The sequence below is a fragment of the Rutilus rutilus genome (genome assembly GCF_951802725.1).
Source record: "Rutilus rutilus genome assembly, chromosome: 7".
NCBI classification, from domain to species: domain Eukaryota; kingdom Metazoa; phylum Chordata; class Actinopteri; order Cypriniformes; family Leuciscidae; genus Rutilus; species Rutilus rutilus.
In genome coordinates, this window is record NC_140221.1 from 25,954,913 (window position 1) to 25,973,117 (window position 18,205).

Below are 18,205 nucleotides of genomic sequence, written 5' to 3' on the forward strand. Positions count from 1 at the left end.
ACAAAAATAACGACTTTATTCCACTTTTCATTTCCTTCTATCTGGGCCTCGAGTCTTTTCACGTAGTGTTTAAGCGTAGCGCGTCTGTGTTGCACGTCACCACGTAGGCTCACTATTGGCCGACGCTGGTCATGTGTGTGATACGTGGTGACGTGCAACACAGACGCGCTACGCAAAAACACTACGTGAAAAGACTCGAGGCCCAGATAGAAGGAAATGAAAAGTGGAATAAAGTCGTTATTTTTGTTTGTTTTTGCACACAAAAAGTATTCTCGTCGCTTTATAAACTTAAGATTGAGCCACTGGAGTCACTTGGAGTATATTAACAATGTCTTTAATACATTTTCTGGGCCAGCAAGTTATAGTGTCCATAAGCCTGTGGAGGAGTGATCCAGCTCTCAGATTTCATCAAAAATATCTTAATTTGTGTTCCGAAGATGAACGAAAGTCTTACGGGGTTTGGAACAACATGAGGGTGAGTAATTACTGACAGAATTTTCATTTTTGGGTGAACTAACCCTTTAAATTATAGTCACAGCTTTTTCTTTTTTGCATTTTCGACTCTTTTAGTTGTAGTCTGAGGACCTTATTTGCTGTTCCATTTGGAGGAAATGATGGTTTAAGATACACATGATATATTACTGTTAGCTTTAGAATGTTTTAAAACAGATACTCGTAGTAAACTACGCCTTACTCCGTTATCCGGTGCGAACACAGTACGTACACTGCTACTACAAAATGCACGAGTGTGCGAAATGGGACACACCTTTTATCTTTATATTATTCCTTGATTAACTTTAGCAATAAAAGAGGAAACGCTCCTAAATTAAAATGATCTTGTTTGTTTTCAGGAAAAAAACATTCCTAATTTTAAAGTGAAAATGCCTGTGAGGAACTCATCATAGTCTGTGTGATAGCTGTGAATGAGTGCGCATTTTAGTGAATAAGCATATTTTCTTATCTTACCTGTTGTGTAGTTCTTCATTAGTGCTTACACTTACACAAGCACACACTCAGCACTTCTCACTCACACCTCTTAATGAGCACAAACTAATGGAAGCTAATAATGTGTATGTGTGTGCGCGTGAACTTGTGTGAGTGTAATTGGGGGTTAAATTGAATGATGGTGGATCACCCGCTGTGACAATATCGGTTTATTTAACTACATAATGGGAGTGTGTGTTTGTGCATTTTGTATATATGCTTGTGTCTCTTTTGTATTGTATTGTTTTGTGGCATATTTTTCAAACTCACAAGGATCATTCTGTTGAAATTGAGGCTTTTGGGCCTACGAAAGAAAAAGAGAAAATTCATACACATGGCTTTTCTTACTGCATTGCTCTCTCTCTCTCTGTGTGTGTGTGTGTGTGTGTGTGTGTGTGTTTTTGTGCATTCCCATGGGATCAGATTACTATCATAGGGACTAGTAACAGGAGAATACACTGAGCTTTTTTCATCTTGTCCATATTCTGAGACACACACACAAACGTTAGTTTGTTTTTGGATGTTTCTAAGGTAATATTAGGTTGCAATGTTTGATTTAAGGGCAGAATGAGCATTTCCTTAGCCAAAGACTGTGTGTGTATATGTTTGCATGTGCTTGTGTTTTGCATGTGATTTATAGAGGTAAATTAGGGTTTCCTTTTCCTGCTTTGGTTTACAGCAAGAACTCCAATCAAACGTCCTATAAATCTAAACCTAATTCACCCCAACAATCACTAAACCCCTCTCTGTCTCTCTCTCTCGCTCTCTCTCCAGCAACTTCTAATGGAACACAGGATGGGTTGGAAAACAGAGAAGGTGGAGTTTGTAGCACGAGATCCATGAAGATCATCATGAAAGTGGGCCAAGGTGAGTTACACAAACACACACACACCTTCTTTATCTTCAGCATGTCCAAGGGTAAAGTTATTTAAGCCCCATTTAGTGAATGATTAAGTCAGCTGACTCATTATCCACCAATTAAATTGTAGTTGAACGTGATCCAAGTTAGCAAGTTAGTTATAAATCTCTAGGATTTGTACTCTACTCTAAGGCGCCCGTCTCGTCAGCAGAAACTGGACATTTTAAAATCTAAAGGAATACATTCAAACATATGCTGTACTGAAATTGATTTCCTTGAATGTTTTTTGTTCTTAATTTGTTATGTATGTGATTTTATGTTTCAGATCCAAATGCACCAGATCCAGATTTAACGGACCTCCCAGACCGGGACCAGGACAATGAGATCAAGGAGCCCACAACCAGCCCTTCCCGCAAGATAGACCGAGGTCGAGAGAGAGACACAGATGGGAACGGATCCATAATGCCTGACAGAGGTGAGGAAACACAAATCATCTGTGTTTACGCCACTTGGTTTGGGAACATGATGGGGTTTTCCTACACGTGACATTGGGTATTCAGAGGACGAACTGATCTAAGTTCAGCAGTGAAGGTCTACCACAGTAAATCTCACCAAGAAAACCAGCAGATGAAATACAGCAATGCAGAGCTACTGCCTCCCTCAGGCAGGTGTGTGTGTGCAAGAGAGAGACAGGAGTTAATGTAGCATGTCTTTATCACGTCCTAGCAGCCATTAACCCACGGGAGGTCTAAACTTCATTAGGAGAGAAAGAAAGAGAGAAACAGAGACAGAATCATTAAGAAAGAACAGAGGGACTCATGCTGCATCTCTGCAGTGATCACACCACACAGATTCTTGAGGTCAGGTTCTTTTGCTCCGAGAGGACACTCAGACATTAACTGCTATTACATCTCAAAATCTGCTAGTCGGCGGGTTATCTGAACAACTAGTCGACTAATTGGTATAATTAAGCGAGGTTCAGGATCAAATGATTCCATTTGGACATGCTTACATAAGATTTTATATCCAAAATAGCTAGACAAACAAAATAAACCAGAATGCAAGGGTTTTATGGCACATTTTTAACAGTTAAAGTCGGCATAAAATGTAAATTCACTGCATCTATTTTCTATTTGCATGTTATTGATATTATTGTGAAAGATTCAGCCGTTTCATTTTTTTAAAGCTTTTTTTATTTCCACAAAAAATATTAAGCAGCACAACTGTTTTCAACATTGATAAAAATAAGTAATGTTTCTTGAGCAGCAAATCCACGTATTAAAATGATTTCTGAAGGATCATGTGACACTGAAGACTGGAGTAATGATGCTGAAAAATCATTTTATTGTCATTTGTAATAATATTTCACAATATTGCTGTTTTGACTTAGTATTTTCGATCAAATAAATGCAGATGTGGTAAGGATAAAAAAAAATCATACTGACCCCAAACATTTGAATGGTAGTGTAGAGATTTGACAAGTTGACCATTGTGAACCATCCCTACTATTAAACCATGAATTCTTCTTAAATTTGGTTTGTAAGACATTGAAATACAAGGCTAGTTTGCAGTGCTAACAGTTTTGTACATCCTGGACTACCGTTTGGAAGGATTATTCTAATCTGGTTGTTTAGCTTCATACTGCTGTTAAATATACTTGACAAAGTGGATTCTATTGTCAAGCAAAAGTGTGTATTCATAACGTCTATTTAGCTTCAGGAGTCATCGTTTCAGCTGGCAGCGCAACAATAAACACAGCAACAGTTTTATTTACTTTAATAGTTGCTCAGTGCCAATGCTAACAAACACAAAGTTTCGTTTCTACAGCCATTGTCTGTTATCTTTGCCTCAGACAACAGAGAGCGACTCTAAACACTGATAATCGGAGTGTGTGTTGCTAACATGATCTTTAACGATAAATTACAATGAAAAAGAAAAACGAGTGCGCGCCATTCATAACGTCTTTCTTTTTCCCTCTCAGACTCGAGAAACCAGGATAACAGTCCTGGTTCAGTGGAAGGGATTTTTGGCTCTAAACCAGCTCTCTTTGCTGCCATCGGAGCCGGCTGTGTCATCTTCCTCCTCATCATCATCATCCTCATCGTCTTGCTCCTCAAGCTTCGCAAGAGAACCCGCAAGCACTCGCAGCCCAGGGGCGGGACTGCCCTGTCACTCAGCACTCTGGCCACGCCCAAAGGAGCCGCCCAGGCTGGCTCAGAACCCAGTGACATCATCATCCCCCTGCGGACATCAGAGAATAACTACTGTCCACACTATGAAAAAGTGAGTGGTGACTATGGGCACCCCGTCTACATAGTGCAGGAAATGCCACCCCAGAGCCCTGCCAATATCTACTACAAAGTCTGAGGGAACGAGAGCGAAGCAACCGCAATAAGAACTTGTTTTTGTAAGGTATTCTGACTCTTTTTTTCATTACCTAACCCCGTCTGCTCCGCGTGCAAGAGGATGGAGAGGGAGAAGTGGAAAGGAGGAATGAAAAAGACTACGTGGATGATATTCCTCTCAGATTTCCTTCCCGCCGTCCCTTTTCCGAACACTACACTGTGTGTATGTGTGTGTGCCGGTCGCTCTCGATGTGCGTGAAATGGTAGAAAACCTCCCCAAGTTGCGTGGCACTCAGGCACGGACTTCACTGCTGAAGAACAGCCGACAACCAATCACAGAAGGACACTAGAGTGACATCACAAAGCAGGAAGCTCTCATTCGTGTGTGGTTTTTGTACTCTTTGCTTAGTTTTTTGTCTCTTTTTCATCTCTCACTCCATCAGTGTTTTGTTTTTATCAGTATCAACCCAATTCTTGCAGCTTTCACAGTCTCGCTCAAAGAAATGTCTTAAGCACTGTTACTAATGCCGATCTCTTTTTCACACACTCAGTATGTCCTCTCATCTCATTTCCTAGCGTCTCTCCAGACACTCATTCATTTTACATGCTGTAGAGGCAATTGAACAAAAACACACTGACACTCATACACACACTTTGGTGTTCATGGGTCAGTAACAAACAGCCTCTCGGTGGAAAAGTGAGTGAGTGAAATAGGGAATTCAATATGTAAACACCAGTGTCAGACCTTCCAGAACTCCCAGTCTGCTTTTTGTTCATTTAAGAAACAGTTCAGTTGAAATCCTCTCTCCTCTCAGCCGAAGACAAGTAGATATCCGTCGTCAGTGATGCGTGAAGTGCTAATATTTGTATTTTGCCATTATTTTTTTATCTCCCAAAGGTTTGTAGGTCAAAAAAATCTTAAGGGATTTGCCTCTACACCATGAGCCTATGACCTCTTTTCAGTCACAAAACATGCTAATGCATATCTTTGCATAATTTAGTTCACTAACGTCTTTTTTGTGTGTGTATAATTCATGTCTCGCTGTTTGGATGTAGACATGGACTCTTACCAGTATGACCGTGTGTATGTAGAGTACCATGCAGAAGCCAAAAATCCATCGGCATACACGTGAAATTATGCCTTCACCTCTCCATCCTCTCAGATATGCACATCAGTTATCCCTGTTTGCAGAAAAAAAACCCCGTAATCATCTACGAATCCTGGAAAATCTAGTGCTAGATCTATTTTTATATGGACTGCACGTGAAATGATAAATAGTAAACAGTGGCGGCAGGTGTGTTTACGCCTATGCTAATTTAAAATTAGCAGCATTTGCATCTGGCCTCCAGCGCAGCCAATCAGAGGAAGCCCGATATTTCTCTGTAGCTTTCTCGTAAAATAGATTTTTGAAATTATATTTCGATTAGGGTTTATTGCTGTTGTTTTTTGTTGTCAATTCCTCTTAATTTAGTTTCTAAAGCCCGAGATTATGTAAATAATGTATGTTGGGAAGAAATGTTGAATATAAAGTTCCATTTTATTATAGACCCTGTTAATTAAAATATAATTAGGATTTTTGAAAATGCAAAAGCTTTTGTAAATAGTCTTTTTTGGAAGAAAGACATTTTGTAAGTAAAAGTTTCCTGTCTCATGGTTTTCTCTTTTATTTCAAAATAGTTTTTTCGTTTCGGTTGGTTTTTGATTAAGGAGACTTAGAGGTCCCTGTAGAACGGGTTTTAAAAGGTCAACGAAAAGAAGCATAAAGACATGCAAGTCCCTTCACATACACACGCACACACACACACTTTATCCTCCCTATTACACAAGGGAATTATGGTATTTTTGTTTTGTTTTGTTTCATTTTTACAAATGCTGTGATGGAACCAGGTCAAATATTCCATGACATGGTTCAAGGAGGAGAGAGACAGTTATTACTCAAGAAATGTTTAAATACACACTCTCACACACACACACACACACACACTTACCATTCATTCTTATAGCACACAATATACATACAGTATATATAAACACCATTAGATACAGGGCAAGCACCAGCAAACTACATAAAAAAAAAAAAAACTAAACTAAACCAGCAACAGCTTGTGCAACTAAACTGAATATTTATGTATGTTTGTCTGAGTGTTTATGGCATATCAGGTCTTTACAATTGACATTAGAAGAGCACTTTTTGAAATTCATGGCTTTGTTTTTACCATTGAAATGCAGGGGTGCACTGACTGCACCAGTCAGCTTGTGAAAGCGAACAAGTCGAAGTATTGCACTGCAAGAAAAATATTTTACTGGAAAAAAGCCCCCAAAAAGGTATGGATTTTTGTTTTTTTGCAGTGCATTAAAAACAGTTACCCCAATTTTGGCATCTCTGTACATTATTTAACAGCAAAAGCTATGAATAGTTTGTGTCGTTTATGGATCAGCGCATCTGTAGTGGGAACTTATTCAGTGACTGACTGTCTTTTGCTGCAGGCTTTTTGCAGCTTAGCTTACACATTTGGTTCGCGGCACTCTTAGCAGCTGTAAGGAATGCACTTCTTTGACGTTTGTCTGTACCACAACAATAGAGTGAAAAAAAAAAAAAAGTCAGCCATCTTGTTTACCGGAATAGACTTGAGGCTTTGATTCCTCCCTAATGCTGCGGTTAGACACCTGTGATGTTGTGTGGATCTTTCAGACATCTGTTAATAGCATTTCTCCCAGTGAAGTTGACTTATTTGAGGAGAACTTATTCAGAAGCATTCACGCAAACATACGCACACACTCTCATAGCCCACCCCCCCCTCCCCCAGCAAAGAGACAGATTGGTGGCGACTCTTGACCCTGTGAGGATTAACACAATATTATGAGAGAGACAAATCTAATGAGAAAACCTTTTCCCTGGCCTAGATTCATCCCCATCACACACAGTTCATCCACTCTTTCACAAAATTTACTTGTTCATAGAGCGGGTCAGTGCAGTGCTGAGGCCTTAGGCCAACCGCGACTCCCACAAAAAATGTTCAGAAAAAAAGCTTGTGCTGCACAATGTTTCCTCCTGCTGTTGCTGATTTTTTTCATTATTATTCAGTGAACTACATTATTATTGTTATAATTTTCTTTTACTAAGATTTTGTTGCAGATTTCAGTATTATTGATTTAAGTTTTGATGTATGTGTTGGCAGTGCTGACGCCCCCGTGGCGACAGTGTTTTTTTTTTTTTTTTTTTTTTTGGTAGAATTCACAGTGTCCTCAGAGTTCCCCCGATATATGACACTAAAGCCAAGTCTCAGCCCTCAGAAAGCATTTTAAAAGGATAAATAAAGTTTTTTCCTATGGAAGCTGCTTGTCTCTTGTGTTTGTGACCTCTTGTCTATGTGAGAGCCACAATGAGAGAGAATGAATGAATTTGCATGTGTTTTTGCAGCAGTCATTTTCTGTCCAATGTACTTATGCTATATATCGTTTTTTCTATCTTGAATACACACAAATACAAACAGTGCTGCTATTTCAAACATAACAAGCTGTCTCAGCGAGTGACGTTCTCTGTGTCACAAATATTTCATAATGCCGCTGGGTATCTGTCCCCGGCCACTCAAGACTCGCACACAAACACTCTTGTTTGACTTCAGCGCATTAAAGTTTCAGTGAGTGACTGGACTGCGAAAGCATTCTGTCTCATGTCTAACGGTATTTCTGTTGTCTGCTATCTTGATCCAGGTTAGCATTATTATGCTATATTAAAACTTTTGACAATATTTCTGATTTATCATGCAAATTTATTTTTGTTTGGCCATAAAATGTTGACTTTTGAAAGGGATTTTAAGATTATGAGATCATCAGAAGACTTTTTCCAAAGGTGAACTTTTACAAAGAGCAGAAATACCAACCCAGGCTCATTGGAAATACATGCATGTGGTGACATTTCTGCAAGCTAATATTACATTGCTTCTTGCACGTTTCGATTGAAATGTCCAATTAGTCGCTCTAAAAGCACATTCAGTTTTACCCGGAACAGATGAACGTGAATCTGGCCTTGTTTTATTATGTTGGTTGTTGTACAAATCCCGGCAGTGTGAAAATAATGTCCGGCGAGTGGCGCTAAAAGGTCAAAGTTTTATTATGGGATATTACAGTATTTCTTATAAATGATTTAACCGTGCACATCATTCTTTTCTTTTTTTTAAAATCATGTGCCGTTATCTTTACTTAAAACTAACTTCCCCTCCCTCTTGCAACAACATCTCTTCTCTGATGAAGTGTTTACTGGCGCGAGGACGGGACAACCTGTCAATAGCAATAGCAACCCACAATCCAACGGTCTAATCAATTCCTGATGGACAAAATCAAGCCCCAAAGCTTCTTGTTTGAGAAGTTGTTTCACTGGGATATCACAATATGGAAGAAAAGACTATCGCAACTTCTGTTTTATGGCAACTTTTCAACATTTATCATAGTATTAACAAAAGCAAATGTGAGATAAAACACAGTTTCTAAAGTAACCATGATATTTTAACTTGCTTTTACATGTTTTTGAGCTCTTTTATCATGTCTCTGCATCAGAAGCGCAATACTGTACCAGTTGAGCTAGCAAAAAAAAACGTATACACAACCCATATATATGGAGCTGGTTATGTGATATAAATGTCAAAATATATCAGTTTACAAATCATGCACTGTGGTAAAAGCGTTTTGAAGTGATAAGGCCCTGTCCTAAATGGCACACATCGTATGCACTTTCGGTCTTGTGGACTTACAATGGCTGCCGCGAAGCGTGTCCGTTAAGTCCGCGAGCACCCCCTTCGCGGTCAATATGCACCCTCGATGCGCACTTAAGCCAAGCCGTAGGACTCGTAGGAAGACCGAGACAGGGCCATAGTATTGCACAAGTAGCAATACATGAAAATAGGTCTTAACTGATTTATAATCTGCCTCCGTACTCATAATTTGTTTGAAAAGGAATAACAGTTGTTGCCGTTTTACTACCTCTAATGTTCATTTCAGCTGGTTATGAACCAGAATCCTCTATAGGTACGTTTCTGAAATTTTGCCAAATCATACATAGGTAGAGGCATGTAGAGAGTGCTGCAGTGATGTATTTTTGTAGGCCAACCTGGACGTTAGCATCACAATGGGTCCCTCGACAAAAACCCAATAGGATTTTTCCATAGGCTTTTGAATTATTGCCCAAAATAAGCTCTGTGATCAGCAAAAGTTTATGATTCTTGCACGTTTTGTCCATCAAGATCATTTTCACAAACGAACACAAAATCGGCAGAAATAAAAAGCTAACCTTAAGACTATGAATGAACGACACCACGGTCGTTCAGCTTCAGTGTCACCACCACCAAGCTTCCGACAACTCTTTCAGTCTTTGTTAAAAAAAATGAGTTTTTTGTTTTTTCTGATTATACAAAACGAGGCTGTGAAAGCGGACTAATGCATAGATGAGTTTGATTAGTGTGATGACGTTTAATGTCTCCAACAACGTCTGTAGTCCCATTAAAAAAATCACAAGTGGGGTATTACAGGTGTGTTTCATGTCTTAGAAATAAACCGTGAAAATATCTCGAGATTGTGTTAACCACAGACCTTATTTCAGCCATTTAACCAAAAACCCATAAAAAAAAAAACAAACACTGGCTTCAGGACGATGGAACTGGAAATGCTAAAACTTATTTCTGGGTTTTGGCCTACAAAAATACATCATTCCTCCAGCACTCAATTTCCAATGAGCCTATGAGAACTGCAGAGATAAATACTATGCTAATGCTAACTGCAATACAAAACGCGCCATACAGCTATTTTGACTATTGGGGTGAAGTAGTTCTTACAGATGTAATGATAAACATGACAAACTATAGGTTAGCAACAGAGAGACTGTATAAACTGTATTTAGGAAGGACAAACAATTTACTATATTCACTAATTTATCACTAAAGTTTTGTGTGTGCGAGACAGAGACACAAGGAGAGACTTAGAGAGTATTAGGCTAGTCATGTGACAGGTGATCAATCTGCACAAGACTGATATTAGATTTACTGCCCACTCACCCCAAGTGCATTCTGGGTAAATGCCGTGGGCTCTGCAAGCTTCTATCTGCTACTATTACAGACCCCAGAGGGAGGGAGAGAGAGAATCTACCGAGAGAACCGGAGGAGGGAGTTCAACGGGTGAAGTTAGATATCAGTGGAAAGACTTGAAAACAGTGAAAGAAAGAGAAGGGAAGATATACGTAAATCTGTGAAAGATTGATTTTATTTTATCATCTGTTTGATGATGCAGCGTTAGATGGAAGAGAACAATCAAGCCGGAGATCTCTCGTCTCGTCAGTAATCCAATCAGACTTGAACACTGAACTGCTCCCTGCAGCTGCCATCAGAACACACTTGATTATTATCCTGAGAAATGGCATCCTCCTGTTTCCAGACAAGTTCCCGCATCCTTTCAAAATACTCAGTGGCTTTTCAAAAAAAGTGCTTACTTTGGTTGGTTGACCATTTGAAATGTTTAAACCATTTTTAGCCAAATGTGATTGCATAATAAGGCCTCTTTTTTTTTAACACACATTCATTATATTTATTATATATTAAGTATCATACAAAGTCTGTTTAAAAAAATATTATACAGTATTATATGTATTAAATGGTTTATTCAGTATCGTTCAAAAGTTTTTATTTAGTGTACAACACTTTTATTCAGAAAGATGCGTTAAACTTATCAAAAGAGACAGACTTTTATAATGATTTCTAATTTAAATAAATGTTCTTTTGAACTTTCTATTCATCAATAAATCCTGAATTGTTGTAGTTGATCAATACCACATATAGAGAGATTAAAAATACGGTAAAAAACTGTAATAATGTGAAATATTACACACACATACATACACACACATATACTACACACACACACACACACACACACACACATAGAAATGTGACGATTTCCCCCACTCTGCTGTTCGTTGGTCTCCCTGTGAAAGGTTCATATGTGAATTAGAGCCGCAGTCGGGGAATAACATAAATATTGAACTATAGCGTCTGCTACCTTGCAAAGCCGAGAAGGAGAGATTGATGCCTGGAGAGTAAGAGACAGACAGAGTTGGAGGTCGAGGGATTATACAGTTATTTCATTCTCTTCCTCTATTTTACTTGGTTTAATTGTTAATTATTTTTTAACGAGCTCTGTAGAAACAAGTCTTTCCTTCTCTAAATCACTGTTTCCTCCACTCTCCCTGTGTGTAGGACACTTTTAGCGGGAGCAGCAGGAGAATTCTCTTTCTCTCACTGTCTCTCTGCTCTTTCTGCCCCCTAACTCACTCTAATTCCCAGTGATCTGTAGGGGGGAAGTTTCAGGGTGGTTTCATTCATGTCCTCTCATTTGTCTATGTCAGTAGAGTAGCTGCTCTCTCTCTCTCTTATCTGTCTTTCTATTTTTTTCCCCCCGAATACCTGGTTTAGCAACTTATCAAGTGCACAAAAATGTTAACATGTATTTGTAATTATAATTAAGCTTGTACTTTAATTGTGTCAAAATACTTACCAAGATTATATAGATTTCTTACGTTCACACAAGTGCACAAACATGTCTCTGAAATGTTATTGGTATCACGCCAAAAGTAATTTCTAAACTGTAAATCATTTTAATCGTCTAAAGGGTGTGTATCTGAGAAGGCTGTTATATTTTTGTGCGTGTCTGTGTGAAACATCTTTCCTTAGTTTTAAAGGAGGGTGACTGTATGAAAAGTGAGGCCGTAGTCGCAGAGGTTCATCTGGGAGTAGTTTGCTCCACTGCCTATTAAATCTTAATGTATTTATGATGAAGCCGCACGGACATGATAGCAAAAATGAGGAACCTGCTTTACTTCCTCACTCTGAGGCTGAAACACTCGTCCAGAACTTGCAGAACCTCACTCTTAAATTCTGTCTGACGCTGGAAAACCAGCCTGCTGGAAATGTGACCTAAATACCACACCACATGCTCACTGTGCCTCTCTCACTCACTCACACTCTCTCTCTCTCTCTCTCTCTCTCAACACTGCCTGCTCGCCCCTAAACCGGCACATACAGCATATCCAACAGCATATAAAACAGATGAGAGATCATGAACTGTCCAGAGCATCTCTAATGAGAGAGTTTATGAGTTAAAACAGCAACCGACTGCACTGCATTCATATTTTGAGTGTCTTCCATAAAGGATTTGTTGAGGTTAAAATAAGGTGTGCCTGATAATTAGAGCATTTATACTTGTTACGAAATTAAAAAGCACAAATGCATAACTATACATAAATATTATCATTTATAATCCAAAAATAAAAGACTGAAACAGAATGACTTATAATTTTCTCGGAGTCTGGCTGACTGAAGTCTTGGCCGTTCTGCTCACTGCATTTCATAATGGTGGTGAACAAACTTGAAACTCTAATTCAGGAATGACTTTCCAAATGCACTGCAGCAGGATTACACAAAACATTAAGCATATATAAATGAAGGTTTAATGTGGACTAAATATTCAGTTGTTGTCTTTTTTTTTTAGGTTTTAGGTAAATGGAAAGATTCCGAGAGGCCTGAAAACAAGCAAGGAAAAAACGGTTCTTATAAATCAACAAGATTTGTGCAACTTATAGGGAAAAACCAAAGATTTATTCTGGATGTGAAACATGACCAAACCCTGTTCCAAATTAATCTTATCCCATATGAATCATCTCTCTCTCTCTCTCTCTCTCTCTCTCTCTCTCTCAAAGAGAGGTGCTCTACGGGTCAGGCCTTTTATTATGATTGCCATGTTGTGAAGTGGACTTCTACACATTTTTAAAGGCCGTTGAACTGCAGTCATTTAGATTTCATTTCTGAAATAGTGCCCTTAAACAGATGAGTTCATGAACCGCCACTGCATCCTGTTTTCTGTGGAAACCTTTTGACAAATCTGCACCAAAGGACCAAATTCTCAGCAGAACACCCTGAAATTCACCAATCATCAGTCCATTTATGTTAATGCTGTTATTCGCTGTATATGAGACCCAGGCGGCATTGCTGACAGCCAGACTTATAAGCTCATCGTGGTATCATCTTGGGAGACCATGAGTGTTTAGAGTTTTGATGAGGTGTGTGTATGAAGTTAGATAAGATTATTTATATGACTGTATAAACCAACTCGCCGTTATGTCAATGTGTTACACACACACACACGCACACACGCACACACACACACACACAACACACACAGATCTCTGTGGATACAATCAGACTGCCAGGCTAGGCGTGTCAAAGTGAACCCAGCAAAGCGAAATCACTATTTCAGCAGATTTCATTTGGACAATGGCTAATCTTGTTTATAAAAACCTGATATTATATTCTTAAAATATGCATCGCTTGCCATTGCCTGATTTCTGTGCGTTTGTGTATGAGATGATCACATTTCTGGTTTTCCTGGAATAGTTTAAGACTGTCACACAGATCTGCTCTGACTAAAACAAACTCTTGTGTTCTCTCTTTCCATTCACCCATCAAAAGATAAAAGGAAAGCGAAAACAACAAACTGATGTCAGAACACAACTCATCAGCCAAAGTAACACATTTTTGACTATTTACTTGATATATACAACAAGAAATATACAGTTAAGTGCGTCATTCCTTCATTGCTGAACTCGAAAAACAGCGAAGGCTCTTTAGCACACATCTGAAAGCAGATAAAAGTCACTTAGGGATGGAAAAAACAACAACAACAAAAAACACACACACTTAATGCACAGGCAGCACAATAATCATATTGGTTTTCATCAGCACATCATGGTTTAGTCTTTCCATTTTTATCTGTTCCTACCAGCTGATGAAATTCTTGATGTTGTTTTGCCTAGAAAGCATCTGCCAAGAATATGCACAAGTAATGATGATGTATGAAATTCAATTTGTTGCTAACTCTGCCAAAACGACCACCGTCAATAAATTTTCCCCTATAAATACAAGACATAATTGAAAGTTACATGTTTTCACCATCGCACATCTGTTTAATACATAAAAATATGCATAAAATTCAATTAAATTGCATAAAATAATGTCAAACTCTCTTGGCTGTGGTGAAGTTTGCTGTATGTGATATGAATTCAATCGAACCAAACAAAACAAAGCAAAAAAAAACAACAACAACAACAACAAAAAAAGGGTATTTTCTTTGGATATGTTTTGCTGTATGTGATATGAATTCTACTTTTGCTTCTGTGTCAAACTAAGTTCTACTTTAGTCCCTTGCGGACTACGAACCTCATTCATTTCCTCTATCCCTATTCTCCTCATATGCATTATATTAATTGGCAAACTAGTGAAATTTATTTAAAGAGAAAACTCTGCACCAAGGAGCTCATTTACCACTCCAGGATATTTGAATATTAATCACAATTAAGATGATGAATGGTACATGTGTGCTAGCCCTATCTGTGGAGATAAATAGCATTAAGCATGTGGCAAGCATATTAAAGTTGTGTTTCAGGATAAGGCAAATTAGCCAGAGAGCTGCTAATGTTAACTTGGCTGATGTGTTGCTGTAGTGTCCGACTCAGGTACACATCATCTGTCCTGCAGATGATGTTTGAGATCAATCCACAACATTCATGAACGTTATGGGAGGTCGTAAGAGGTTGTATAGCGGTGGAGTGGCGGCCAATAAACTTTAAAACAGTAATAAGAGGTCAAGGCGCTATAGGAACATTAACTCCACCGGCTTTTTGGCCTGTAACTTTTAGGTATCACCAACAGAATATATTGGGTGAGGAGGTGCATGTTATGTTCCTCATATAAGGCAGCTGTTAACACATGCTTTACAACCACGGAAACTGCTGGAGCAAATGAGATGAAATTACAAATGTTCTGACAATTTTTCTGTTCCGATACTTTTTTTGAGCATACATCATTTAAATTAAAAAAACTCCAATCAACAGAAAATTGCGTTTTGGGTTAGTGCCTGAAGCCATTATACAAAAAGGACATTGAGCTGAAGATATGATAAAATATGTTAAAATCCCTAGCGTTAACAATCAAGCAAAGTAAGAATTATGTTTGTTATTATATTAAAGTCATGATGGGGCCATTGTGGACTAATGGTTAGAGAGTCAGACTTGTAACCTGAAGAGTGCGGGTTACTCATTACCCACAACTGAGGTGCCCTTAAGCAAAGGCACCTAACCCCCAATCGCTCCTCGGGCGCCGCAGTGGATTGCCCACTGCTCCGAGTGTGTGTTCAAGACTCACTGCTGTGTGTGTGTGTGTGTGTGTGCACTTGGATGGCTGAAATGCCGAGCACAAATTTCAAGTATTGGACACCATACTTGGCTACACCAGAAGATTACATTTTGATGTTCTGAATGCATTTCAAGGTAAAAAAATTAAATAACCCATGCTTGACCCTTTAAAAAAAAATTTTTTATTAAAAACTGCTATTTTTGGCATTTTTAATGTTCAAATCTTTTGAATGCAGCATAATGAATTAAAGCTACAATATGTATTTTTTTCGCCATTAGGGGTCGCTAACCTCTTACAATAACAAAGGCGTAGGTTGATGACGTATAAGCGGAATTATGGAACTTGTCATCATGCCGAAGGATCTAATAATGTTATGGATGTGTGAATACATTGATGTTTTTAACATGACTGGTATGAAGCAGGTCGCGATTGCTAATGAGAGACAGATATCAGCGCCACCCGCAAGTGGCGCGGATATAAAGGAATAACGACATTTCATTCTACAGAACTACCCGCAAGTGCTGAATTAATACTCACACAGGTCAGTTTATTAGACAAATTAAACTTGTGAGGTAACGCAGCGCTGTTTCACTTGGTCTACACACTATCATACTAAACTGCATTTGAGTGAGTTGAAAGTTATAATGTTATTCTATGTATTAGTTTGTCTGTATAAGACCAGCAGTAAGCTAGATCAACATTAGAATAACATACTGATCATTTTCTAACATTTCGTCATGTTGAGCTATATAACATTGATTAGTTTTATGTACATTTGCTCACCTGTCTAATAAAGTACATGTGTCTTTGTCAAGTCGAAGTTTGTTACGGACGTGGAGCTCTCGGCATCTCAAAAACGCCACGCTGATATTGATCCTCGTTTTAGTTCTCCCTTTTGTCCCAAAGTCTGCTTGTCATGGTTCATAATGTTTGAACGAAACAACAACAGCGTGCCGCTAGGCGTAACGCAGTTGTCCACATCTGTCGCCATGGTTACTATGGCAGTACGAGCGGAAACCAGGGATAACGCGGATATTACGTCATTGACAGGCTACAAGTGAACAGGGAAAAGCCATTATTTAAAATTGGAATTTCTCTGAAATTAAAAAATCTTTGGGAATTTTTGGGATATTGTAAGTACACAACTGCAGGAAATATATCACACTGTGCAAGTGATTTTTGGATATTTTATTTCAAAAATCTTACATATTGTAGCTGATACACTGAAATGATGTTTTCACAATGGTCTCTGTTTGGCAGCTCTCATGCATGAGCTCTGATGAACTACATTCCAAAACAACCCCTGCTCATGGGAAAGGTGATGATGCCGTCTTGTAATGCTGCTCACATCATGTTATGAGAATCTATTTAGAAATCCTGAAACGAGCCTTTTATCCTTTTGTTTCATGTAATTTAGACTCTGTACATGTTCCACCACAGCTTGCCCTCTTTGATCTGACTGTTAACATTTAATCTTTACCATGTCCTCAGACAGCACAGAGTACTCACGCTGCTCAACCCTACGGTTACGCTACAGGAAACACATGGCATTTCAACCCAACACACAATCAACACGCAATACTAAGGAATTTTCTTAACATAATCCAATTTTATTAAAGCATTATTAGCATTAAAACAATAAAATAACTTTCATTACTTGAACTAAAATAAACAAATATATAAAAAATATATAAATAACTTAAGACTTTATTTCAGCCAAAGCTACATTTAAGTTGAAATACTTGAAAATCTAATTAAACTAAACAACAACAACAAAAATGACAAAACACAACAAAATTCATTAACATAGTATATCAATTATACTAAAATAACACTTACATAATCTGATGATAACAAATTTATTTAAACATCACAGACACTTACATTAGAGAACTGACTTTTGAGAGAACATTTACCTCTTATTTGTAAAAAAATATTTGAATATTTGATTCATGTTGTTCATGATATATTATCCACTGCAGTAATTTATATACAAACACTTTCCTCTGTTCATTTTTTAGCAGCAAGAAAACTGATTTCTTGTCTAATTAGTATGACATATTATTTTTTACTAGCAGCACTTCTTATTATGATCAGGGGTTTTTTTTTGGCCAGTTGTGCAGCTCACTAATGACGCCTTCTAGCGACCAACAGCGACCTGATGACCCGCGGGGCTAAAATCACACAAGACTGCGAGAGAGAGGGCGTAGAATAAGTCTGTTATATGTCATGGTATAATCTGAGCATCACAAATAAAGCCTTTAAAACCATAAATGTGTCTGTGAGGAATGCATCTAGGAGCATCTAGAAACAGCCATAAGCCTTACGCTCTCCGTGTGTTTTTCCATTGTCTCCTTTCGTGTTCGTATGTAAATTGCATGAGCATATTTTCATCCAATTAGACCCTGTTTACACCTGGTATTAAAATGTGTTTTGGATTACAAGTACACGAGAGAGGCACATTCCCATTTACACCGTCTCTTTTGTCCACTTAAACCACTTCTGTCCTGATTTCTTCGAGGGGAGGGTTTATGGTATATAATCTGTATATTATATTCAGTACATATCTATCTGTAAACATTCTGTTTATAGTAATAGCCATCTGTATATTATTATATTCAGTACATATCTAGCTGTAAACTCTGTTCACAGTAATAGTTATCTGTATATTATATTCATAGGACAATCTATCTGTAAATTTTTGTTTATAATAGTATTCAACTCTATATTTATTCAGTACATATCCATGTTCTGCACTTATGGAACCACTGTATATCCTGCACTT

The 18,205-nt window shown here is 38.2% G+C and overlaps 1 protein-coding gene across 1 annotated transcript in view; it reads left to right on the top strand.

Moving 5' to 3' along the window:
• efnb1 (ephrin-B1) overlaps positions 1-7,197 on the top strand; it is a 34,190-nt gene extending 26,993 nt beyond the window's left edge. The window contains exons 3-5 of the mRNA XM_084413278.1: positions 1,759-1,851; positions 2,169-2,318; positions 3,825-7,197. Of these exons, the coding sequence (XP_084269404.1) occupies positions 1,759-1,851; positions 2,169-2,318; positions 3,825-4,210 (629 nt within the window). The 3' untranslated portion in view covers positions 4,211-7,197. The remainder of the gene's footprint in view (positions 1-1,758; positions 1,852-2,168; positions 2,319-3,824) is intronic.
• Positions 7,198-18,205: the final 11,008 nt, after the last annotated feature.